Source organism: Oxyura jamaicensis, chromosome 10, assembly GCF_011077185.1.
Source record: "Oxyura jamaicensis isolate SHBP4307 breed ruddy duck chromosome 10, BPBGC_Ojam_1.0, whole genome shotgun sequence".
Lineage (NCBI taxonomy): Eukaryota > Metazoa > Chordata > Aves > Anseriformes > Anatidae > Oxyura > Oxyura jamaicensis.
The window spans coordinates 10,352,081-10,378,794 of record NC_048902.1 but is presented as its reverse complement, the minus strand read 5'-3'; the positions used below and the strand labels follow the sequence as shown (position 1 = coordinate 10,378,794).

The following is a 26,714-nucleotide window of genomic DNA, read 5'->3' as shown; positions in this document are numbered from 1 at the left end:
TTGATCAAGGCAGTCAGAACCCCCCGAGATATGTCATGCTCCTGTGTGATGAGGTCACTGAGGAGTTACCTTGTGCCAGCACGGAAGCATTTATACCAACGCATTAAAACATCAGAAAGGACCGAGCTGAACTTTACAGAGGAACACTGTCAAGGATCATCCTTCTCCATTAATACCCCTTCATACTGCTCAGTGGAACCTCCACAATCATTTTTTTGCAGTTTAACTTCAGTTACCTCATGACAAGGCAGTGGGGCAATGGGGCTGGATGGCATCCCAACTCCAGCAAAAAAACAAATGGAAAAGCTCGGGGTCCCAATAGCCTGATTTATATGAACAGCACCAACTCTTCTAAGTTTTCACCAGCAAAAGTATTTTTTTTTTCATAATAAATTCATAGAAATGATATAGCAGACCACAAAAAATTGTCAATCAGCCAAATTTCTTTCCTAAAAAGCTTGATAATGTTCCTTTCATCAAAGTTCATTAAAAACAAATCTACTTCCAATGTATAGCTCTTTTGGACTATCTCAATCCTCCCTGATAAAATAAATAATAATAATAATAACAACATCCAACTATGGAAAGAGTCCACCCTTCAGCTAATTGCATCTGGCCAGATCGAGGAGTGGTTCGTTTGTGGAGGGTCAGCAGCACCGTGAGAGCTATCTCTTGGGGAGAAGAAAGCTTGCAGTTATGCTGCTTTGCTGCTATTCGCCTCCAAGTTAACAGGGACAGTCACACAGTCGCTAAAAGCTGCACTACGAGAATATCAGGAGCACGAAAGAGAAAAAGGAGAGCCCCAAAAACACAGCGGGAAGCAAGTGCAGTCATCCCTGCAGCAGCACAGATCTCACAGCACCGCTTGGCACTGCTGGCACAGAGAAGATAACTGAAAGGCTGACGGAAAAAGAAAGCAGAGCAAATTTTGAAAAGCTGCTTATGCACAGGCTACAGATTTTTTTTTTTCATGAAAATCCCCACTGGGTATTGCAAGCATGACTCGGACAGGCCTTCAGACAGGTAGAAGCAGTGCAGATCAATTTGTGGTGAAGGCAAAAGAATACAAAGAGGCTTGAAAAGAAGCAACATGCTTCATACATTTTTCTGTTCATTAGTTACACCTGCCCGATGGATTGTAGCAGCAGCAGACAGGGCTTCAGAAACCAAGAGCTGGGCAGCGTGTCTTTTAACAAATTACATAAAATTATAACGTGTGCCACACTTGCGTGAATGTACAAGGTTATTTGTGTGAGGTTCTTCTCAGCTAATCCACCATAATTTCAACAAAAGCTCCACGTTCACAGGCACTCAGGCATTCAAATCAGGCTAATTAAAGCCAGTAAGTTTTGGTAAAAATAAAATAAACTTAAAACATATGCTGTCTTCAGTTGCCTGCATTTTCCAGAACAATTACCAGGTAATTTTAGTGCCAAGTGACTCTTTAATAATTTATAAATGCCTTCTGCTGTAGGTGCCCCGTCCAAAGCGTCATGTTGTGGCTTTTCAGCATTATTTTGGGGAGCAGGAGGGTTGATAGTCCTATATACTGGCCAAGCTTTCTGCTCAGCTACGTCTCCTCAAAAGCCCTTTGCTTTGGGATGCTTCTGCAAGACAGATGGGATTTTGTACCAGCTACGTCCTCTGCAGAGACCCAGGCACTGTCACTGCCCCTGCTCAGCCATTGCTTGGAGGGGAAGCAACAGATGTTCTCTGACAGATTAAGGTTTACCTCATCACAGGAATTAGCTTTAGGTAAACTCTTCCCATTACTTCTGTCTACAGAAGGTGAATTTCCACGACACTTTCCCAATTCAGAAATTATTCAGTAACATCCTGCACATGGGCAGAAATTCAGCATATAAAATGTCAGAGGATTATCAGGAAGTTTAATGTGAACCTAATCTATCCATCATTTTGAGGATTCTTTTTTTTTTTTTTTTTTTTTTTCCTTTTCTGTCTTTTTAACTTTGAAAAAATAGAGGCTTTGAAGCAAAAAGTGGGACAATGACACTTGAAAGTGGTCCAAATGATCTAAGGCAGATAAAATAGCAGCACTGTGTGCCAGAAAAAGCTTGAAATTGTCTCAGCCATTACTGGGTACTGGTTAGTTGGAAAAAGAAGGTGGTGCAAGAACTGCGTTTTCCAAAATTGTCTGAAAACCTCCTGGACTTGGATTTATATCTATACATTGATCTATATAGATACAAGCAAGTCATTGCCACAAACTCAAGGCTGGGAAGGCAGAAAGCTGGCTGTGGAGACAAGCACAGCAAGAGGCAGCGAAAGCAAAGCAGAGCTTGAAACCAGCAGGGGAAGAGGCTCTTACTTTCAGAGCCTGAACATACATACATATATATATATATATATATATATATATATGCATGATTTCCTCAAACAGCTTGCTGTAGCTCAGCCTGGGATTTGTGAAAGATTAAGAGGTGATGTTAGGAAAATGCAAATTGAGATTTTCAAAGCCAACTCATTTGAGCGGCCTTTCTCCCAGTGACAACGAGAAGCTTCAAGAAAGCTCCAATGTGCAGGGAGGCTGCGGTGTGAAACGGCCCTGCCACCCTCCTTTTAGCATGGCAAAACACCGATGTCCAAGTGCTGTCTTGATGTGCCAGGCAGACACAGGTTCATGAGAAATGTCCTTTCTCATTCCCCTCCAGAGCGGTTTGGGGGAGAGCCTCAATAGCTGAAAGCTGGTTTTGTCTCCTGCTGTTCTTGGTATTTGACCAAGAGGCTGGTATTATTCTCCCCAAACAAGAAAATTATTCTTCCTGCTTGCACAGCTTCCCTATCTATGATTCTCATCCCTTGGCTCTCCTGACGCACACCTCACCATGTCTCAAACTAAAAATGAATGGGGCAGCTTTGTGCTTAATTTTAACTCAGCTGACGCTTTCCCTGCTGATGCTCTAATTTCATCATGAATTTCAAGCCCCCTTGTGCGTGGAAATTAATAGTAATAGCTTGTACCCGTCTTCCCAAAATTGCTTTAATGCAGAGAAATGTTCTAAAAGCACAGCCAAGTATTGCCTGCCACAGCATGATGATGCACCATTACTTTCCTTTAATTTAATGCCCCTGTGTTCTGCATGAGGACGGAAAGGTGGTTCTGCATGACTGCGAAACAATGAATTTTGCTTGACAAGAGACACGCTCTCTTTCAGCTCAAAGGGTGAACAGCTTGAAAAACTCTAAAGAAGAATTACGTCCCATTTTCTTCCAGATGTAACCTTAAAAGCTGAAGAACTCCTAACTAAAAAGAATTTGCCTAATTTGCTGAATAATTTTTGTGCTTCTGTTTGAATCTTTCTGGATTTCCTATGCATGCATCCTACAAAAAAAGGAAAAGTTGGAGCAGCAATAAAATTAATCTTTTCTTAGAGTGCTAAAATCCTACTGCAAACACAACTGTAAATGTAACTTTTGGATATCAGCTATCTAAACATTTCTGGTAGTCATTTTTAACTCCTGATAAGTCAGTCTGGCAATTTAAAATATTGCAGTAACATTAGATCCATGCTACTGGTGGAAAATACACACTTGATTCAGGAAATTGGCTCACTTACCAGTTTTCTTCTCAATGTATCGTTTCCCGGCCTCTCTAAAAGCAACCATTGCCCTGAAAAATGCCCGGAGGACTGCCCATCGGAACACAGCTACCGGGTCAATTCCTATCATCCCGCAGATAAAGGCATTTTTGCTGCTTCGCAGGAGAGCTACGATGTCTGGACGCATATGATCTGTGTTTTTCTCACGAAAATCCTAGGGAGAAAGAAACGAGGAGAAAGGAGTGAAATAAAGAATATCTGCAAGACACACTAAGGAACAGGACTACTGAGTCATGCTTTTAACTTTTTTCTGCCTGTATATCAGAGGCTTCTTTATCTCCAGAGAATAAATGTTTTATTCCAAGGCACTGCTCCCTGAAGCATCTCAGAGATGATGCTTAAGTTTCTCATGTGTAATTATTGAATCAAAAGCATGATTACAGATTTGCAGTTGTAAATACCAATGCAGTTTCTTATACAAGTTCATCTTCCCACCAAAAATCCTTCTGCTAATAACTCAGTTGGCATGCAGGTAAATGGGGTCAACATTTGACCCCATTTGCACGGGATTTTAAAATTACCTGCATCACTGAGATGCTGAGACCTGTGCTCACATAACCTTTATGCTCTAAGGCTAATGATGAAACAGTAAAAAATATTACGTTCTCTAGATGAACCAAGCCCCAAAATGCTACCAAATACCAAATTTCAATGCATTGGTGGGGCGTAGCATCAGCCTGAGTGCATGTCCTTAATTCTTCTCCAAAATACCAAGAGTTTGCAACATGGAAGATAACAGGAAGACACAATCCCCACCACCACCTTCCCCTTGCATATTTTAGCCAAGCTTTTCACCAAACAATTATCTCCCAAAGCCTGCTTCTTTTCTCTAGCCAAGTACTCTTCAAAACATCTTTACAGAGCCTTTGGTGCTCTCCATCCCATAACAAGATGCTTTAAATGAAAGCAACCGCTGGGGAACAGCTGGGTGACAGACCTTCACTCCATACTTGACTTTGCCTGCATAGTGTTTGATGATGAAAGCTGGCTCCATCACCGCTGGAAATTCAATGTAGGAGTTGCCTTCGTGTTGACGCTTAAATTTGTCCAGCAGAGTCTGGTTGGTAGCTTGAGGAAAGCTGGAAAGAATTAAAGAGGACAGCTGTAAACACAATGAAAGAACTTCACTTCTTCCTTGACCACAAATATGAAATAGAAATATTCCGAGCCTCCACTTCAGTGCTTGCAGATGCTAAACACACACAGAGTGCTATTTTGTATGCTGTCAATGGTTATATACAAATACAAGATACACATGGTGTCTGAAGAACTCTTAATTGACTTAGTAGTGGTCTGAAATCACTTATAAAAGTATAAATAGGCATATATTTATTGAGGGATACTGCACTGTACTCCCATTGCATGTAAATTCTTTGAGGTAGCTGCATGTATGCGAAGTTCAATGTTTCTGTCATTGGTTTTGAGGCTTTGAATGCTAAGTCCTAGGTCTATGGGGAATTTGTGTGTCAAGGAAATCCTGAGACATTTTACCTACAAATGCAACTTCAATTACGGGAGTTAGTCAACTGATCCTGGCATAGGAAAGAGGAATGAAAAAAGAGAGTGTGAGCCCAGCCTCTTGGTGACTGCAAGCCAATTCTTCATCCTCAAACCTCACGTAAACCTGCAACATGAGGGGCATTTCACAACAAACACTTGAGTGTGTGATTCTTAGCTGCATCCCTGATGTGCATCAAACCCTACAGAAGGGCCATCCTTATGTAAAAGTGCCTTTGGTTCACTCAGGCTTAAATTAGGATTGAATATATGAAGCCACCTTATAGCTGAATAACAACATCCGTACAGCTTTAGTGCATACTCTTGGATTCTCCATTCACCCTGTTTAACTTCAAGCATCTTCATGTTGTTACCATCCCAAGAGAGGGAGATAGAAGCAAAGCAAAGGCAGCCTTTGTCCTTCCCTCTAACAGAGGAAATTACTGAAATATAATTTTAATTATGATTTTGTCAGGGACTTAACTTAGCTTGCTGATTCTTTACTATTTTGTGTTACCACTCTGGAAACAAGAGACCTAAGAGGATAAATCAGCCCAGATGGCTAAGAGCATCCTTCTGAGAAAAATCACAAGAGGAGATACGACTTGAGGATAAAGTCTTCTTAGGTGAAGATCAAACACCATTAGCAGAAACACCACTTTTGGATGTTTCCCCTCTACTAAGGCATAGCATTTCTTTGCCCTGCTCATGTGGGACTCCATGCAGGGCAATATCAGCCCTGACTCAGGGGCAGGTTCAGCATCCCTCCTAGCTCCCACTTACTTGCTTTCCTCATCCAGCAGATGGAGCAGGCCCGTCGGCTTCTTGCTGATAAGGTTTATGCAGCCAGAGTTGTCTATGTAGTCGATGTTGTGCCAGCTAATCCCTTCTGCTCTGTATTCCTCCTACAAAGAAGGACAATTAGATGTTACAATGATATTGAGTGCAAGTAAAAAAAATCATAAGGCTAAAGGGTTTCAAAGAAAGCGATGCATCATTTAGCAAACCAAACCTCTCTTCCATTAATATGCCATCATTTTTTTTCTGATACAGAAGAAAATAGGACTGGACCACCTCCACAACTTCAATCACAGGGAACTGCATGGCATTTTACAATTTCAGGTGCAGCAATCTTTAAAATTGCTTCATGGATAGCAGGGTTGGCTCTTTTTGGGAAGAAAAATCACTTTTGACCCTACGTTTCTTTAAACTGCAATAAAAAAACAATTCTAATTTTTACCTGCTTTCTCTCTGAGGTAGGCTAGCTATGTTGCACGCCATGCCTAGTGAAGATGTATGGCATGCTACACATTGTTTTTTATTGCTTTCCTTTTCCTGACTTGCCATTAAAGCATCATACGAGACAGCAATATCAACCTCAGGAAACTACTACGGCAGCATTAAGTGCACACAAAATTACTGAAAGAAAATGGTAGTACAATACATTTATTTAATTACATGGAAAAAGCAGTATAACTCCCTTTCCTGCTTGACTGGGCTCTCCCCTTCTGTATCTAACAATATTAATGGCTGGTGCTATAAAGGCTAACAGAGGGGTCTCCAGCGAGCATAAATCACCACTCCCATGTCAGCAGAGCCACGAGGCTTTACAGTAAAAATGAGGGTCTGTCCCCAGATTCACGCTGGGGAAAAAGAGCAAGCAATTTATTTTCTGCCAGACAACTCCGATCCTTGCTCTTCTGTAAGAGTTTATCTCCGCCAAGATGGATCTGCAACTGTATTACCTAGAAAAGTCTTCTGGAGAAATTATTTTAGCGCATCTGGAAGAAAGTAGAACTGCTCTGCTCATAAAAATCATAATCTTTATCATATGCTTTTAAGTAACAACTTGTGACTCACTCTCAAAAGAGTGATATTGAAAATGTGTGTTACTCCATGTGCTGGAAAAAGTATCTCCACTCCAAGCTGCATTTTTACTTCTCTACTGTAAGATGTTATGATGATAGAGTTGGAGAAAAAAAAAAAAAAGAGAAAAAAAATCTCCTCAGTTGCACTAACAATGTGCACATTTATACCAACCCAATTCATTTTTATTGCTCCTTCTGCTTTTACTGTTGAGTGCAAACTTTAAAAAATAAGTATATTCTTCCAACTATCCAACGTGTCTTATCCAAAATTAGCACAAACCCTTCATACATTATTTCAAGGAACTAGAGAGCTTTGGGACATCCCACAATGAATTTTTTGCTAAAAAAAAAAAAAGTCAAGGTATGTCACGATCAATGGTATTCAATATCAATCATGTAATGATGCTCAAGATTGAGGCTTGGCTTGGTTTTATTACTTAACTGAACCTCAGAAGAGTGAGATTTTCAAGGTTTTTTTTTTTAAGTAGAAAGTGTTCTAAAGGAACAGATTTCAGAATCCCCACAGTCAATAAATGTTTCTAGAAATGTTGCACCTACACACAGAAGGTGGAGGGCGATTTTCCATTGCCATGAGAAAAAGCTTTTCCCCAAATCTCAGGAACTGAAATTCTGAAAACATTCACCCCAGGCCAATCAAGCTGTATGCTGAATTCAGTATTTGAGGCTTCATATAGCATCACAACAAAACCACCCATTGCATGCATAGGTGCGCATGTGCAGAAGAATTTTGAAAATGGTAGAGTTGGAAATGGAAACCACTATTATGTTCTGAAAAGCAAACACACCTCACTTCAAACCTAGGAGATGCTCCTGGCAAACCTTTCCCAGTTTTGACCAACTGATGCTTTTGACAGTAAAAATACTCTTTTGGAAGACTGTCAAGGCTATAAACCCCTTCCAGCTCCGCTGTGCTGACAGACAACAGTGAACAACCAGAACAGTTTCCCTCAGCAATCGCAGTGAAGTATGGAGGATAAAGCCTCCTGTGTTCAAAACAGAACACATCCCACCCACTGGAACAAAACTCCCAACAATAAGCAACAACTCTGCATTATGAATTTTGTATTTGTTTTTGCATCTCAGGTCTCTGTGGAGCAACCAGAACACGGCAGGCACGCAGAACAGCAGGACTTTCACAGGTCCCTGCTAAACTATAGGCACTGAAAAAATATACTTATTTGGAAATCCTGCCAACTGTAGAATAATGACTATTTCTTGAGCAAGCGTGAGCTTTTCCTGAGTGATTCAGGAGGGAGAGACGGCGATGCATGCAATGGTAACGAGAGCCAGCACCATTCATCAGCCGCCTGCTCCTGACAGCTGCTTAATGGGATGCAGGGTCCATTAGCCCCAGCTTTGCCTGCTCAGGACAGGTCCTTTCTGCAGCACTGAGCACCCAGGCAGCGATAAAAGTTGCTGTGATGAGTGCTGATTATGAAAAAAGGAGCTCTACATGTGGTTTTTTTCCCCCAAAAAAATCACCTAGAGCTTTAAGTCTGCATAAACCTAAACTGGGCACATGCCATTGCTCTGCTCTACACGTTTTCCTGAAAGCCATTTCAGCTGGTGTACGCTGTTCTGCATGGGATGGCCGGCAGCTGCACAGATGACGTTGCTGTGAAATTCTTCCTAAAAAGTTCTGCTAATCCAAAGATCAGTACAAAATTACTAATTAGCAATGCTAGCTGTTTTTCCTTAATAGACCTCAGTAAATGACCAAAAAATACCACTGAGTATACTGTGGTTTATCAGATTATTCACACTTCAAGTTGCTTGTCACTGTTACTAGCTGGGGAAAAAATATTTAATGATTAATGCTTGCACCAGAACTCCACTTATTCAGGCTCCTCTTCAGCTCTGCCACAGTGTGTGCGTGACCCGAGACAAAACATCATGTACCTCCTGGCCTCAGTTTCCTCAACTGCAGAATTTTGGCTAAAAACGTGCTCTCCTTCGCTATTTTTTCCCCATCACTCTCAGGCCGTGGATTTATTCCCCACATCTGTCCATCTGTTGCTCCCTCCCTTCCATCCCCAGTTCAACTTCTGGCTGCAGTGGCCAAATATGAATTGGGATTAAAGTCCTCAAAGAACAACCTTTTCCACAAGAGCTCGGATGTAAGCTCTCATTTCAGGACAGGCGTATACGCAGCAGTAACTACACCGGAGCATTTGTTCCAAAGCACAAGTGGAAAAAAAAGTTCCCTTTATTTCTTTTTTCCTAGCATTTCTCCAGTTATCAGTTTGGTTGTCTTTAGGAGTCACAGCCCAGGAGAAATAGCTATGATTTTGTGATCTACCAATATAACTTCTTGGACCTTTGCTGGCCTGTAGAACACGATTAAAATTGTGCATAAAAAAACAGCAGCTTTGGAGGAAGATCCTTGCTGTCCATATGTACGTGTTAAATTTACTCTCTTAAGTTTCAGTTACTGATCTTCAATACAGCAGTGACTGTCTTCCTGAAGAATTTGGGAGACATCCTTAAAAGCTACCTCCAAAAATTCCTTCATCTCTAAGTACCACAACGAAGTCTGTGCCCTCCTTTGATGGATGCGGGGTCCTCACAGAGCACTTGAAGATGAAGGAATTACAGCAAACCAACATCAGGTTTTCATTTAACAAACATACGGTTGAGATGAAGATGAAATAAAACATGTGTAAGGCCATTCCAAGAGAAAAACTCTCATACCAGAGATTAACACCTTGCAATTAAAAATCTGCTACAGTTTATACTTCAAATTAAAACTAAGTTATTTTTAGAGACAAATTAAAATTTCCTTTGTCTAAAGGATAAGACATGGCCATATCCCATTCTCAACAGGGTTCTTCTGAAACAATGTCTCAGGACCTACTTGATATCCAAAATCAGCTACCCAGGGAACTCCAGGCCTGTTTGGATGACTCTTGCATGGACTGCCAAATTATCATCCCTGAGTAAGAGTGGACAAAATCGCTTTTCTCAGCAGAAGGAACGACCTGCGATGTCGCCTGTCCACGTGTGGCCCCTCCAGCAGCATCCTGCAGCAGAGGATGTGGATGAAGACAGGCATCGCTCCCTGCAGCTTTGCCAAGAGCACCATGCCTTGCAGAAGCAGGACCACAGCTCCACAGAGACCTTTGTGCATCCCACCGACAGCCCGTTGTCCTTCCTGATGGTGGGACCACAGCTCTGTCTGACAGTGGCTGGAGAAGAAATTTCCATATTTTTGTGCTCTAAGAAGTGAGTCAACAACACACAGGGTATTCTCAGACGCCTGGGGATGATAACATCTGCATCTCTCCATCCTGATCCAGCAGCCAGGAGTGACAGATCATTGATCACGGTGCTTGGCTGCTGGATGACACGCTACGGGAAGGTGAATCGCAGCATTTACACAGCACATCCACGGATCACCACAGACTCCCTGCAGCCATCTCGGCCGGGTTCATTTCTCAGCACCTGGAGGTATGGGTGGGCAGGGAAGGGTTTGATGCTGACAAACGGCGGTGCCAAGGGTTTGTTGTCCGCCTGGCTCCTTGATGGAAGCACAGGTCTCAGTTCTTTTGCCAGCATCAATTATATCAATTATATCAGTTCTGCGGGTAAAAACCCAACTTACAACAAGGACCCCTGACAGCACGTCGGTTATCAACAACCAAACAAACCATCAACATCACCAGGATCTGCAAAACTTTCTAGTGCAGTAACGGCCACTGATTCCTGTTTTTGGCACAGAAGGGGAGTAAAAATGCACAGCCTTACTCTTCCCAGCCCACTGAAACCTGCTCTGCTGGGAGGAGGAGGCTCTGGAGAGGAGTGCGGAGCATTGGCCGTGCTCTGAGTTCCCAAACACAAAACTCAGCAAAAGGAATTGAGCAACGAGCCAAAAGCACGCACTCAGGTTTCACAGAGTCCAGCAGCTCCGTATTTAACCCCATCAGGCAAGAAATTACTGACTGCTCTCCTCTCAAGCACCCACGCAAAGATGACTGCATGCCAATTTTGCCTCTAGAAGCTCCTCTGCTGTTTTGGCCAGGCTGGCGCGGTGACAGGGCACCCGTGGGGACGCACACCACGTGTCAGCGAACGGAGTTGTTCTGCTGGCACAAGTGCAAGGGCTTCTCAAGCGACGTAACCCAAAGTGACGGAGCAGAGTTTTGTTGCCATAGCTGCATCGGCGAGCTCGCTAACGCAGCCCGGGCAGCAAGGTTGCATAAGATGGACTTGGCCTCAGCTGAAGCTCGGGGGAGAAGGGGGTCAGTGACTTCATCTCACCTCTCACTAGGGAAAAAAAATACTTATGTGTGCACTTCATAACTGCATTCAATATTTAGAAAGATGTGGCTAAGCAAGGAGCTGGCTCTTTGAATTTTTCTTGCTTGCAAGGCATTTTTGAGAGCTTAAAATGCTCAGACTGATCTGAATGCTGTGACACAAAAGATAATTTGCTATGTTCAAGTAGAAGAAAAATAAAAATAAGAGTCCTGATGTTGAAACACACACAGAATGACAGCCCAAGTCTACTGAATTCAACATGACATTATTTGAGAAGTATAAGCTTGTAAAATTTGGGGTACCAAATAAACTGAACGTGGCAGAATTTCCAAAATCTTCATGTGTTGAAAATTAAAGGGAATATAGCAACCAGCTAAGCAGTATTAAAGAGAAGCACTGCCTGCCTACAGCTGACCAGAGTGCAAACACTGAAGGAACTGCTTATGCCAGTATACAAGGACACAGTGCAGAATAACGAACTGATATTGAACATGTGTCATTTCTCTCTTCTCTGTCTCTGCAATTTCCAGGATGAGCGAGAAAAAAGATTATGCTTGTGATTTTCACTTCTGCTTTCAGCATCAGAACTAAATTCATTTCCTCCAAGGAGAACAACACATTTATAATCTAAGTCTTGCAACAACTAGGAATTGCTCCACATCCAGCTACGGTCAACAGTAAGGGACACCAAATGCTAAAAAGCAGAATTAAAGGGGGCTATTGCTCCCCAGACCATAAGGTGAAATTAAGAGATGGTCAGAGGGAGTGAACTGGCGCTTGAAAAGCTTACAGAAGGGGAGCATGGAAACCCTGAGACCGCGTAAATCAGAGAAGTGAAGCAGGAGAGACGTGATATAAATACAAAACAAAAAGCAGCATGAAGAAAACATAATAAACAGAAGTTTCCCATCTGTCTTAAAGCACGAAACCAAGGCAGTGGGAAATCAAATCAAAAGGTAGTGAAAAATTCAGGCCTGAATACAAAGGCAGGAGGGTTTCCACGACGTATGGAATTTGTTGCCCTGTTGACGGTATCAAAGGTCAAAAATTTGTCACAATCTAAACATGTCTGCAGCGTGTTGGGCATTCAAGTGCCCAGCCTGCAAGCCACAAGCACAGAACATCTGAGAACTTTGGTGACCACAATACGATCGTATCACGCAGCACAGCTACCGCTGTAAGGTGCAGACTGGGAAGCAGCCCAAAAAGATAACATTTATAACCCAAAGAGCCCTGACAAAGAGAAGGTGACAGGTTGGTTGTTGCTGAAATGGTTTTGCACCTTCTCCTTCTCGTCCCATCAGAAAGCCCACACTCGTTGTGCTGTTCCTGAGCTGTGCAGAGGTACGTGACTTGGAGCTGTTCGTGATCCAGATGCAAAAGCTATCAAAGCTGGTTTAGAAAGCAGAGAAATGTGTGAAAGGCCCTCAAATCTGGGACTTCATCTCTTTTAGGCATGTCCCCATCAGGCACAGTGTTCTCTCCTCTTTCCTTAGGATGGGGCAAGGATGAAGGTAAAAAAGAGGGTGAAACCAAGGGGGCAAACCACTACCTAGCATGTGGTGCTATTCCAGTTTTTATCAACTCCAACTGCAAAATTAGAGCAGATTAACAAGGAAATGTAAAGCAAAATGATTTGTTATTTGCATAGAATTGTGTGCAGGTTCCATATGGCATTTTCTGTTTTCCAAGAGGAGGAAAACGCCTGTAATGCTAGAGTAAATCCCCAAAGCAGAGGAAAACCTGACTGGCTCATTCGTTTCCTTCCCAGATGGAGCCAGATAAGCCCCCAGAGTTTATCTGCCAAAGCTGATGTGACGACATTCATTACCGAGGCATAAGAAAGCCTTGTTTCCACATGAAAATTCCCCAACTAAAGAGGGAAATCAGCTGAAAATCCTTTTTCCAGAGTAGCTTACTGCCATCACAGGCTGCTCATGAATAACCTCCCGTAACCCACGCCCGATGCCGTACACTGCGCTCAGATGCCATCAACAGACAGACGCTTCGGGGTTTTTGTACAAATAGGTTTTTCCCAAAAATTCACAACTGAACAGAAGGCTGTGAAATTCTGCTTGGCTCTAGCACCGTCTGCTTTGGTTTGAGACGGCATTTACAAAGTGAGAAAGGAGGAATTAAGCCACTTCCACATCTCGCTTCATTCCTAGTTATCGTCCCCAGCTTGCTTAAAAAATATCACAAGTTGATTCAACACCCACCAAAATACAAGCTTTTTGAAAATACAAGCTTACAGCCAGCAAACTCAAGCATTTCATCTGCTTCTCTTGATTGCTTACCCGATAACAACCCATCAGCTGTGCAGATTCTAATGGATGAAAAAGATGAAACACCTAAAAGAGCCCGCTACAAATACTGGAACAGAATCCTTATTTTTCATTCTATATGGAAAGCTTCTGGGAATGAACATAATATTATTTTTCTAAAAATTACATCAAAATAGGTCAGCATTATATGATACACTAAATGAGCTAAACCTTTTAAAAGGTTCCTTAAAAGCTCCTCTCTGGAACTTTCTGGATATGTCGCTCTGGAATTTCACAATATATTTGTGCTGCTGCTTTTGTGGTTGTGTCCGACAAGAGAGCATCAGCTGGGACTTGGAAGGACCCAGCAAAAGAAAAAGCTTTTCAGGGGAAACCAAACCAGGTAAAAGAAACTTCGCTCTGATCCCTGGCAATCCCACGCTTTTTAAAAGGAACTTTGATCTTTGCAGCTAAAAGGTTTTGTTCTCCTCTAAGTGAGTAAGGATTCATGAAAAGTCTTATTTATTGTCACTAATTCCAGTGGGATGGATTTCAAGGGGGAAATGGGATTACAGCTTTAAATGCTGTTGCTCCTGAGCAGTCCTGCACTTTTTGCTTACATTATAAAAACTTAAATATATTTTAAAATACTGCCTTTCCTGCAAAATCACTGACAGATAACAAAGCAAACCAGAAGAGCCAAAAGCTGTCCTATGGAAGGGCTAGCAAAGGTAGCTACAGCTCCTGAAGTCCATCTTCTACGACACAGGACTGAAGCAAAATCATCCCAGTGCAACGTGTTCATTAAAATGACCTCAAGGCAACAAATCTTCAAGATGGGAAAACCTCACTGTGAGTGAGCTCCCGAACGAAGGAGACCCACGGCCGCGGGCGGCAGATGACACAGATGCCTCGAGTTCCTGACGCCCCTCCAGACGCGCATGCCAAGGCTGACGATGCCAATGCTTCATTTAGGAGCTCGCCAAGTATTTTTTGTTTGTTCTCAAGCTAAGTAGAAAAGGAATTTATACACACAGCATTTTTTTAAAAGCGCCCACAGACAGCATATATAAATACATATCCACATGCTGTATAAATACACCATCTATAAACAGGTTTATAAACCATGCTATTTTTAATGACACCATCTGGTGATGCAGGGGTTCTGATAAACAACCTTCACTGTGGACCATTCAAGCTATAAACAACCAAGTCATCATGCCTTTGGGTGCCTACAAAAACTTGCCTGCTTACATGCAGCGCGTGGTTTTGCATTGGAGACATCAAATCCCCATGGGATCTTTGTAAGAGAACAAGCTACTTTTATTTCAAGGGAAAAAAAAATGAATTACCATTTTGGATTCAAAGCACCTGAGATGAACACTGAGCTGTCATTAAATCACAATTAGAAAATCACAGGGAAATAACTGCCAGGGTTTGTACACAAACATCGTGCCCTGAACTCCAACCAGCAGCATCACCAGCAGCCGACGAGCACAAGCTGATGCCCTTGGGTTCTCCGTTATTTAACCCAATCTGAAGCCAGGGTTTTGTGGCATACAGGCTCTCCATATGAGCCCATATCAGTTTCCTACACTAGTGGCAACAGATGGTTTTGCTCAAAAATTGCATTTTGCTCTCAAAAGATGGAAAACTGTGTTTGTATCATTCAGCTTGCAAAACACACATTGCCACAGTCCCGCTCACTCCTTTAGCATCCTTTTTCCCAACTCTGTCCCTACAGCCAGGTAAAGCAAGAGTCTGATGATGCCACACAATATGGGGGTAACTTGTATTGAAACCATAGAGGAAAAAAAGCATACAGCGATGGTTTTCACCATCAGGCCTGGACACTGTGAGGGGAACCATGGCTAAATGCCACCTTCCCCTTGTGTCAATAAATACGTGCTCTCCCATTTCCCCTCACATACATCTACTCTTGCAGTGGGCTCACAGCTCTCCCTGTTACAAAAGTCATATTAGGCTGCCCCCATAAAATCTTGTTACGGTGCCAAGCCAGCTGTCCAGGCAGGAATCTCACATGTAGCAGACCAGCCATTCCTGCCTCGATAAGGCATTGTTTCAGACAAACCAAAATATTTCAGAGGCTTTCTGCTTTCAGCGTTTCCTCGCTCATCATCCTGCCCAAAAAGTAGGGCACTCACGTTGGACCTGTTGGATCCCCAACCTGCTTAGGAAAATTCGCCAAGATGCATCCAGACTTTTTAAGAAAAGCCGTTGTTCACAGATACTTGCTAGTGATTTTTAGCTGAAATAATCAAATATTTCATTAAATCCTTGCCTAGTCTAACTGAAAGGTATAGAGAATGTGCAAGAATTTCCCTATAACCACAGCTCTGGTCAAAGACTCAGGGCTTGGACCCAAAGCACCTGAGATCAGTGCTCTCCAAAGCAGAGTGTACAAAGCAATTCATTGGGGTGTGGAAAGAAAATACTTCTGTACCATTAAATATAAAATAAAAGTTACAGAATAGTGTTTTTTTCATCTTTATTTGGTCCTTTTTTAATACCTATTCTTGTCTCTGTTGCATAATACACATAATATCAGTACAGTAGCATTTTTTAATTTACTTTTTAAAGAGGCTTGGTCCTTCTGTTGTTTGAATTCCAAATCATTTCTGCTTCTCTCTTTCTCCTAACCAAAATAGGAGCCTGAGCCTAAAAATTAACACACTCCCCAGCCTGCAAATTGTAACTCTTGGTGCATTTACCTTATGACTTTTACACGGCCAACCATAACGATGCGTTCACAAAAAACTAAATCTTTAGTGGGCTTCACAGACAAGTACTTCCCTACATTGGGCTTTAAGCAAGCGTCAAGGAATCAAAAAACAAGGACAAAAACAACCCAAAGCACCCCAAACTGTTTCTTATGGATAGCTAGACCTAGTGTAGAAAAGATGCAAAAAGCCTTGGAGTCTTTTACACCACTACATCACCCCATGAGTGCTTCCCAGAACATGTTCTAATAATATTTTAAGCACATTTTCCAATTTGCCTACCTAGGATGCTGCTGTGCAAATTTAATAAAATCAAAATATGCTTTTCCAAACATTTTTTGTGCTACCCCCAACCCTAAGCTCTCCCCTGCCCCTCTCCTGCTCGGACCTTTGCCAAAATAGAAGTGAATCACCGCATCCAGCACATGCTCATTGCTTGAAGGAGCTTGGGGAGGGGCCGGTGGCCAATGCAGCCCCTGCAGACCCCAGCTCCTCTTGTCCCAGGAGGGGCCTGGCCACAGAAAACATTCTAGAGGCCTGGTGGCAGACAGAGACAGGTTTCTTTCAATCTTCCTATTCTGAAGATAACATTTAAGCAAGTCAAAGCATTCTTTTTTTCCCCCTCCACGTGTGAGTTATGTAGGATGGCATATTTCCAAATAATAAATCAATAACTTCTGCAGCTTGTTATTTCTCTGCGTGTCATGTGGAATAGAGCTGAGCACAGCATTTTTCAGCGAGCAACCGCCAGCCCATCTCCAATGAAAACAGAAACCCGAACCCAGCCTCCCAGCGCTCGATGCTTCACTTCTGATGGTCGCCTCTTGTCTCCGGCCACGATAAAGATGAAATACGTTCATGCCTAAGCGATGCGATGAGCCACTGGAGGGAAGGGAAAAAGCCCTCCACACAATAGGAGAAAGAGCCTTTAGTTATTTCTTTTTTATTTTTCCCTAAATGACATGCATGGAAGGCTGCTGGGAAATGGAACTGCATGAGAAATCCTGAATATCCAAGATGCTTTAAAACATTGCAGGTGATAACCATGGCTACAGACGTTTCACAGACCATATAAACTGCGTATCACCACATCCTGCAACAAATTCAGGGCTTTTTGCGTGTTTGTTTCTTGTTGTTGTTGGTTTTTTTTATGTTTGTTTTTTTTTGTGTGTGTGTGTGTGTTGTTGTTGTTTTTGTTGTTTTTTGCTCTTTTAATTCAGTCCCACCATGATGAACAAATTGGTACATCATCCATGATATAGTCCGGACTGTCAGCCTTCTCTACCTATTTTCCAGCAACAGTAAAACCTCTATACCTCTGGAAATATTTGCAGAGCTTTAGATGACTGAGCAAACATTTTGCAGGACATGTTATCTTTATGAAATTAAGTTTTTCTGTGTGAGCTGGCTGGGACATCAAACTCACCAGGGACTGTGCCAGAAAATAGACTTTGCTCAACACCTGAGCACATGCCAGTTGATCATGCTCCAAGTCTTTTTTTTTTTTTTTTTGAGGCTCAACCTCAGTTATTCATCAATTTTTAAAACAATAAAAGGATGTCCTCGAAATTGAAATCTGGCATGTAAACAAGCCGCAAAGTAGAAAATTAGGCAGAGAATTTTCAGCAGCAATGCCCGTGGGATGGAAAGCTGCAGGACTTCTCAAACTTTGCAAAAAATCAGCTGAAAACAGGAAGAGGAGGGTGGGGGTGAGCCAAAACAATGAGTACCAGAAGGCTGCCTAACCATCAGGACAGCACGGGATACATAACGAAATAAACCCCTGCGTTCCTGGCCCTGTAAGCGCCAAGGATCTGAAAACTTGGTACTCAGAGTAGAGTTCTGCAGCAGAGGCGAGATGCTCTGAGGGCAGCTAATGAGATGAAGCACCGTGAGGATGTCTGGCCTTATGCTAGGGCCACACCAGTCAGGGGGAGGCCATCTGGAAGAGCAAACCACGTCCTCACTTTGCAAGGAGCCTTCCGAAGGACACACATCCTTCTGTCACCCAAAGAGGGCATGGCACCAATTGCGGGAGCACCCCTAGCAGCCACCAGTGGCAAGAGCACAGCCCCTCAAACAGCCTGCTGCCACCGACCTGCTCTGCGGGGCACGTGGGAAGGAGAAAACCACCCCGGCTAAATGGTGAGGCATTCCTGCAATAACAATCTGTCTGTAAATCATTACCCTTCTGAATCCATGAGTTTGCCTACACAAATATACCAGAATTTATGAGCCCAGGCTTCACCGCGTGGTTAGCGCTGGTCTCTCCTGTACTCTGCTGTCATCTGCTAAAGCGCATTGCCATGCGTCGTGAATCATCACCGGGTCTTCCCTAGCTATCCGGCCAGGAGCTGGCTGTCGATGAGGTCTTTGCATCTGCCTCGGCCTGGAGCAGGCTCCCGGCGCGCAGCACAACCGCGGCCACGCTGACAGAGGCACCAGGCTGAAGACAGACGGCCGGAGGATGCCTCGGATGGTTGTTTGCAAACAGCTGGAAATAGCGCTGTCTTCAGACAGACGGTTTAAAAAAAGATTCGCAACGCGCATTGTGTTAGGTTTCACCAGGAATCATAGAAGGAAAAAAAGAAAATAAGGCTAAAATAATCCCATGTCTGCGCTAGATCACTTTGCGGTGGGGATTCTGGTTTCCATAACATAAGGGGTATGTCATAGCAACAGTTACATCATTGCTAAATACCATTCTTGCACACAAATTCTACTACAACTTTAAGAAAAACCCTTGTGGATTACTTGAATTTGTCCTTTCTTCTGGCAGAAATGTCCAAATAGCTTGGGTAATGCTGTCTGCCACCTCCTGAAGCTCTGAAGATACAAGAAGCCTCTCTGTGGAAGCAGAGGACACCTGCTCATCACCAATAACCCCGCTAGTTTTTCAGCACAGAAGACATTAAATAAATCCTTGCAAGCACCAAATATCTCAGACATTTGCAGCTCAAGGTAATGCAACTACTTTGCTGTCTTGAAACATAATATTAACTACCCCGTCTTCATTTGTAGGCTGGCTATTATTATTAAAAAGCAGATTAATCTTTGAGACAACGAGGAAGGAAGGATGTTCTCAAGTCCCAAAATCTGAATGTGTCTCAAAACTTTTCTTCTCATCAGATGCATTCCTCTACATGCAGCACATAACCCCCAGGAGAACAAGAGAAAATGATTTAACTGCGAAAGTCAACCAGGAATTAGCACTCATGCGGCTGTGCAGTGTATTTATACTTGCAGGAAGCAAAAAATGAAGAGATGAGCATATTTTCCACTGGCAGAGACTACAAATGACGTGCTCCAGCATTAAGAATTGGAATGAGCACTTGGGAAACAGATGCCCCTGAAACTGTTCCTCTCGAACCATATAGAAAATATGGACTTCAATGACTTCATGCACTTGACGGATTTATAGTAGAAAGCTAATTAGGTCATTGGTTATAAGCTGGCCCAAGGAGAATTAGAGGCACATTCCTTCCACCAAACTGCTGCCGTCAGGAGCTCTGTATATACCCCAGACCCAGGAAGGAGTGCTGACCTGCTAAGAATTCCCAGCCCGAACACAGGAATTCCTTAGGGATGCTGGCATCTCAGCTTGCTCCCAAAACTGCCCTGGAATCCCACCTCACCAATGTGTATCCTCCCTTCAGCTTTCAGGAAGGGTCCTCCCCTATCCAAATCCCTTCTAGAAGGTCTATTGGTTACCTTCACAGGAAGAAAAAAAAAAAAAAAAAAAAAGGAAAAAAAAAAAAAAGCTATATTGACTTTGCAGCAGTCTTTTAGTTTGCTCTTTTATTGTGGCTAATTGTAACCTAGACCTGTTTCCCAGAAGTACAGTCAGGTTTCCTGAATAGTTTCTCACAGCATCCATCGAAGGGGGCACCAGAATATAAAGAACCAGCTACAAAACTGAAATAAAATGTTTAGTAGCTCCACTCCATCTTCTTGATGAAGAGAGCTAAGACAGAAGGGTCAAACTCCGCAGCAAACAGCCTGCAAATGATCCATCTGGAGCTACATTGCTCATTTTTGCCCTTCCTGTATGCCCATCCCTTTTCTGGCTTTCCAGATCTCTTGTATTGCTTATCTCTTATAATGCAGGGGCCCAAAGAAAAGCTATCAGAGTTTCTGGGAAGGGCTGGTTTAATTCTCTGATCTCAGCTGGACTCAGGCTGCAGAGTGCAGTTCATCAAATACCAGCTCTGCTGAAACTAACGATAAGGAGGATTTCCATTGACCCCACCCAAAGAAGAATTTCACCTGAAAGAAGGGCATGTGGACTGGCATTAAAAAAAAGAAAGAAAGAAAGAAAAAAGGCATTTTGAAGGTCTATAACATTTACTGTACTTTTAAATATTTCTTTATATATATATATATATATATATATGTAATTCTTCCCAACGCATCTCCTATCAGTCATTGTCAGAGGCAGGACACTACGGAAGACAGACTGCCTTTTATTCAGCACAATTATGCATTGCACATTCAAAAAATGACATGTACTTCAGCAGTTGTCATGTCCTGCTTGTTAGTAACTAACAAATGATGTTTGGAAAAGCCTCCTCTCACCCTATTGAGAAACTATGTCATTTTGTGGTACATGTTACCTGTTAAATTATAGCCTGTACTTTTGTCATCTCTCTTACAGCCCATTAATCTGAGGCTGAAAAGAAACACCCAGTCTTGACGAACCTAAAGTAAAGCTTAAAGTTCAACCTCTCCTAACGTGACACTGCTATCAGAAGGATCTCAAGTCCGACCTTGCAGGATGTGTTAAATTTTGAATACGTGCAGACGTATAGTAAATGAGATATTAAATTATACAGCAGCAAGTCCAGACAAAGGCAAGAAATAAATTGCTCATTGACAAATCCTCCGAGCGTATAATAAAGAGACAGAACAACAACAGTTCAGGTCTCCATGACGTTTGGGTCTGCTTCTGTTCTGCACTCACAAAGGGCCAGGAAAGCAAGCATTAATTGGCAACAGCAAATCTCTGGATTTTACCTTACAGGTAGCAGTAAGTAACCTGATAAATAAAAAATATGATGATAGAAGGTAAATATGAATAATTTCCACCTTTTAACACAAAGGAATTAATGAGACAGTTGAAGAACTCTGGGTCCATTTGTGCCACAAATTCATGCCTAGGCTCACTGCATTACAGAGTAAATATTTACAGACCTACCTGTTCGAGTTTAAAGATGTGTTGGTTGAAGTAGTGCTGCAAGCGCTCGTTGGCAAAGTTAATGCAGAATTGTTCAAAACTGTTATTCTCATAGTCTTCAAACCCAAAAATATCAAGAACTCCAATGGATAAAGTCTGGAAGGAAAATAAGAATGCAGTTTAGAAAAAAAAACGACGACACCCAAAGTAAATGCATTATTTGTATGCAGTATATCATCAAAGGCATATAAACATAGTTAAATATACTTAATAGCAGGACTTTTAATTTTTATTGGAACTGTTAATATTACACCATCTGGAAGACTTCACTTACATCAGAGAGACAACATGCAACTTTAAATGTCTGGACAGATGGCCTTTTTCTAAAATAAAAGTCCTTTCAGGGATTATTTATGGAAAAATTGCCATCTGAAGAAACTTGAACCCGGTTCCAGGTTATTCTATTGGATCTAATATAGCAGTCTGGGGGAAAATTAGGGTAGGATTGGAAAAAAAACTCGCACCATGAAGACAGTGCATAGAAACAGGCTTACAAGATAGATAGAGGGTGTCTGAGTAAACACAGCCCAGCTGTAAGCCTTCCAAAGCGCTCCCCTGAACCTCCTCTAGCCTGCCACAACTTCTTGAGACAGGCATCAAGACATGGGTGCACCAAGGGTTTTTACACGATGTCGCCTGTTCGACATCACTGTGAATTCACGGCTTTCTTTGTAACCTGTTTCTGCTATACGTGGTTCCTGTGTTTCACAAAACATGAGAATGCAGGACCTCTGCTGTCAGATGGATTTGAGGAGCACAGGGGAAGAGGGAAGTGGGGATGTGGCAGCATATAAACCTTGCTCGCCTCCATAAAGAGCAGCTGAAGTAAGCATAATTCCTGCAGCAGCATTCAAGCCTGTATAGAACTGTTCCATAAAACAAGTAATTAATAATCAGTTACAAATAAAACTCAGCTTGTCCCCATTTAACAAGTCTATTGCCACCTCCAAGAGGAGCACAGAGCATGAAGGGCACGTGCACAGAGCTCCAGCAGCTCAACATTAGAAGCCTTTGCTCTGCAATGAGCTCCCACGTCTAACCATCATCTCACTTGTGCACAAAGAGCTCTGTTCACACAGTATAATTAATTAAATTAAAATAGTTAGAGAAGTAACAGCATTAGCACCGGTCAAGTGACCCAAAGCTCAAGCAAGGAGGAAAAACGCCTCTCTGCTCCACCCATAAGAACCCAAGAGCTGCTGGGCATCATGTTTCTAATTTTATTGGTCTTATCTATGCTAAAGATTTTATAAAACCACCTTCCTAAGGCTGGTGTTATTCCATGCCAGAAATGTAAACCAGACTACCCTCAAGGCTCTCCACGCTGCAGTTTGAGTGTTTTTAACAGATCACATAACGTGGCAGTAAAATATTCCTTCTGTGCTGGGTCCATAAACAGAGAGACACCTAAAACTGAAGGAGATGCAGCTGCTGTGAGCCGGGAAGCCACACGGCTTGTGAGTTGAAGCTCTGGGGACTGTGGCTGTTCTAACAGTCATACACGCAAAAGCACAACTGAAAAAGCATATAAAGCACAGCAAGAACACTCCCAAGTGCGCCTAGCCCATTTTTCCAAAAGGTCTTTGGCCCCTTTATCCTCCTCTTGCCCGATGTTGAGGTTTTCCTCCCTATTCCAGGGCCAGATGGGTTTTACCTCCTCACCCGCAGCCTTGCCTGTTACAAGGACGACTGTTGAGAGCCCTTGGCCAGCTTCCCAGAGGTTTGAGTCCCCTGGCAAGATGCCTGCAAGAAACAGCCATTTGGCCAGGGGATGGAAATTGGAAGCCTCAGGACCAAGGATGGAGCCTGGCAGAGTGATCGGCTCGTGCTCCTTCCCCTGCACATCCTAACGATTCGTTCATGGACCCATTCATTAACCCTCAGACTGAGAGGTAAATACCTTTTTTTTAAAAAAAAAAAAAATCTCCTTTAGTTAGCAGATCACTTGTTTTATCTATAGGATACATAAAGATGATGATGGAAACACCAGATAGTTAGTGACTATTTTGAATCCACGGTACTGATCAGCCATCCGTATTGTCCTTATGTAGGTAAATCACAACCCCAACTCTTCCACTGCAGTGCAAGCTTTTCTGTACAATGTAAAAGAGCTCCCAAAATGACTCAAGATCAACATCTCTATTACTGCGACCGAAAACAAGACTTAGAAGAAATAACTGCTCCCACTTTCAGAGTCCTCATTACAGTGCCTATGCCGGCTGCACACGTTTTCATAAGCATTGTGTTGATGCTGTGTGGACATTGCTAAGCCCCTACCATGAGTGAACACTTCAAATTAAACACAGACAGCCTTTCACAACAAAATTTAACATAAAATAGCTGAGCACAAATAACCTCCCCCTGTTTTTAGTGCTGATTAAGTTACTGTGTCCAAACTGCTACTGAAATACTTTTTAATGTGCTGTATGCAAGTAAGTTTATAAAGCAAAATAGAGGAGTTATTAGATAAAGAAAAAGTGACTATTTCACTTGTAAAAGAAGAAGCCTATTAAAAACATATAATATTTTAAAGTTCCTTTTCTACAAGTTTCTATGAAAGTGCCACGAAAAACAAGCTCAGAAGTAAGATGCTCAAACGTTGTATTTGACGTCACTGCAGCCATACAAGATGAGCATGGTTGAGGCTGCCCTGGTTGTCCCACCGGCAAAGCAGCAGCTCTCTCACCTCAGTTGTGCCCAGCCCCTGACTGCCTCCAAACCAGGGAGTTTGCAGTGTGGCTTTAGCCACACACTTCCATGCAGGAGAAACAAGGGCAGTGCTCTGTGGTTTGCTTTCTGGTGTGGGAGGCAGAGCCGTGGAGTTCCCAAGAGAAAGAGGTCAACATGTTGGTCAAACTTTTGAAAACAAGAACTCGGGAATTTCTGTCTATTTCTCTGCCTCCCAAGCTGCTATCCTCCTAAAATCTCACTCTATGTACACACAAAAGGGTTGTATTGGTTTTTCCATTATAAAACAGTACAAAACCTTCTACCAATACAGCCATTTCTTACAGAAAGTTGCAAAAATTATTTCCATTGAGGTATGAATAAGTGAAATTACTCTGTTAAAGTGTCAGACTCCCGAAAGCATGTAATCTGGGATTAAGTTTACAGTCCAATATATAATGAAAATAATCAAAGGAGTTTTCAATTTAAAAATCTCTAATGCTTCAGTTTCGATTTCAGACTTCGAACAAGTACCATGTGGAAATCATGCCAAGATGCAACATAATTTAGGTTTCATGAGCCCAAGTCTAGCTTATGTCTTAATCTTGTTCCTTTACTGAAACTAACATTTAAAGAGAACAAGTGCACAGCAGTGACAAGCCTGCGAGTGTGCAAGCCTGCAGCAGGACCAGCTGCAGACGAGTGCACCAGTGTACCAATCTATAGCAAAACTCCTGTAATTAAAAGCCTAGGTCTAGAAGGATTTTGAAATTTGTGCGAGCCCTGGGCTAGGAATCACTCTGTAGTTGAGATAAAAGTGGCCTCGCTCTTTTCTGGAAATGCCACAGCTGTGAATCAGGGAGCTAAATGCTACGCAGGGGCCTCGAGGGCTTTCTGCAAATGACAGCCTTGGAGCTCAGTGCTCCACAGCTCCCAAATTACCTATAAACATCGACTGTCGGAGCTGACTTATGTTACCCCGAATGCACGCTGGTGATGTCATTCCAGCGCTGAGGTACGCTTTGGCAATTACAAATGGGTTTGTTTCAAATTCTGGAGAAAAGGAATAAAATTAAACAATATTCCAATGCAAGCCAATACTGTAAGTATAGAAAACCATCACCAATAAATCCAAAAGGATTACTCCAATTTGTATCACCACAACATACACGGTGACATACAACATCAAGTGCAAGGCGGAGATTTGCTACGAATTTGAAAGTTGGGACCTGAAAACAATGAACAGATGCACGCTAAACCCATGAAGCACTCAGCAATTCTTCCTCTGTTTCAGGTCAGACAGCCAGGAATGAACTTAGTTGATTAATTTAAATTATTTAGAGGCCATGAATTCACATTCACCGTCATAAACACTTACAGAGCACCTCCGCTGAACACAATGGGGTTATTTAGCAGGAAAGGAAGATGCTTCACAAGAACCAAATGGGAAAGCTTAAAAACCCCCTTGAAAGAAACGTCTCTCATTCAAACATGATCTGTACTATATCATCATTTTAAGCGGCAAGACGGACCTCTAACAATTCTTAACCTAATTTATGGAGGGGAAATTAAATAAAAGACTCTCTGAGGTTTAGTAATCTAGTTCTCATGAGGAAGAAACGTCTTCGACCTCATTAATAAAGGTCAAATTTCGGACAGCTTATAGGGTATCACGAGAAAAGCCATTATCAGAACAGAAACTAAAAGCTAGAGGGAGAAGACCAAGGAAAACAGAGAACACACCAGCAGCGAGTCATAGCAAAACCCGTACGTAGCAGGGCTGCTGTAAGCATAAAACAGCCTGTTTCAAGTGACTATTCACAACTCAGCTCAGAAATAATGCACTACAATTCCTGCCAGCAAGCGAGATAAGCCAAATCCCACTGTGCTTTCCCAAAATAATTCACTGTACATTTAACTAAATTTGGATATCAAAGGTCTGATTTACATCTTTCAAATACTAGCTTGAAAAACAGTGGAAGAGTGATGACCGAGTGTTTATTTTTTTAAAAATCTAGCTTCATCTCTTGATCTTCTCCTTACTGCTGATAACAAATAAACACACATACTGGGATATAAAAAATCTCTCCATTCCCATTGTCCCAAGTTCTCCTGGGGCCATGGACTTTGTTAGGTCCTAGGTCTTCTTCCCACCTATCAACAAAACAGTCCTCCAGAGATTCAAAAACCACCAACTGTTTGGCCAAGTCTTGGTCTACAGAGGTTGGCTTCGGTGGCTGGCACAATGCTGCTCTGCCCCAGCAAAAAGGCTTTACAGGGTACAGAGATAATCTTTTACAGCATGCAGAGCAGGGAGCAATGCAGGATTTCATGAGCCTGATGAAAATACAGCTGTGTGTTTGGAATATTTGTCTCTTTCTCCAACTTCCACCATGCACCAGCAAAATCCTGATCTACCACGACCAGGCAAATGACACCTCTGGTCGAGCCTGCTCCTGCAAAGCCTATATGAGCTGGAATCAAGTGCTTTTAAAGGGCAGCTGAGTACAAGCATTGAAATCAGACTTTCTGCTCATAGACATCCT

General features: G+C 42.5%; 1 protein-coding gene across 4 annotated transcripts in view; it reads right to left on the bottom strand.

Annotated features, from left to right (window-relative positions):
* Window positions 1-26,714, bottom strand: part of MYO9A (myosin IXA) — a 194,739-nt gene that overhangs the window by 50,469 nt on the left and 117,556 nt on the right. For all 4 annotated transcript variants that reach the window (XM_035335640.1, XM_035335643.1, XM_035335641.1 and 1 more), the window contains exons 11-14: window positions 21,463-21,597; window positions 5,901-6,022; window positions 4,558-4,699; window positions 3,579-3,774 (exon numbers count right to left, since the gene is read on the bottom strand). In XM_035335640.1, coding sequence (XP_035191531.1) covers window positions 3,579-3,774; window positions 4,558-4,699; window positions 5,901-6,022; window positions 21,463-21,597 — 595 coding nt within the window. The remainder of the gene's footprint in view (window positions 1-3,578; window positions 3,775-4,557; window positions 4,700-5,900; window positions 6,023-21,462; window positions 21,598-26,714) is intronic.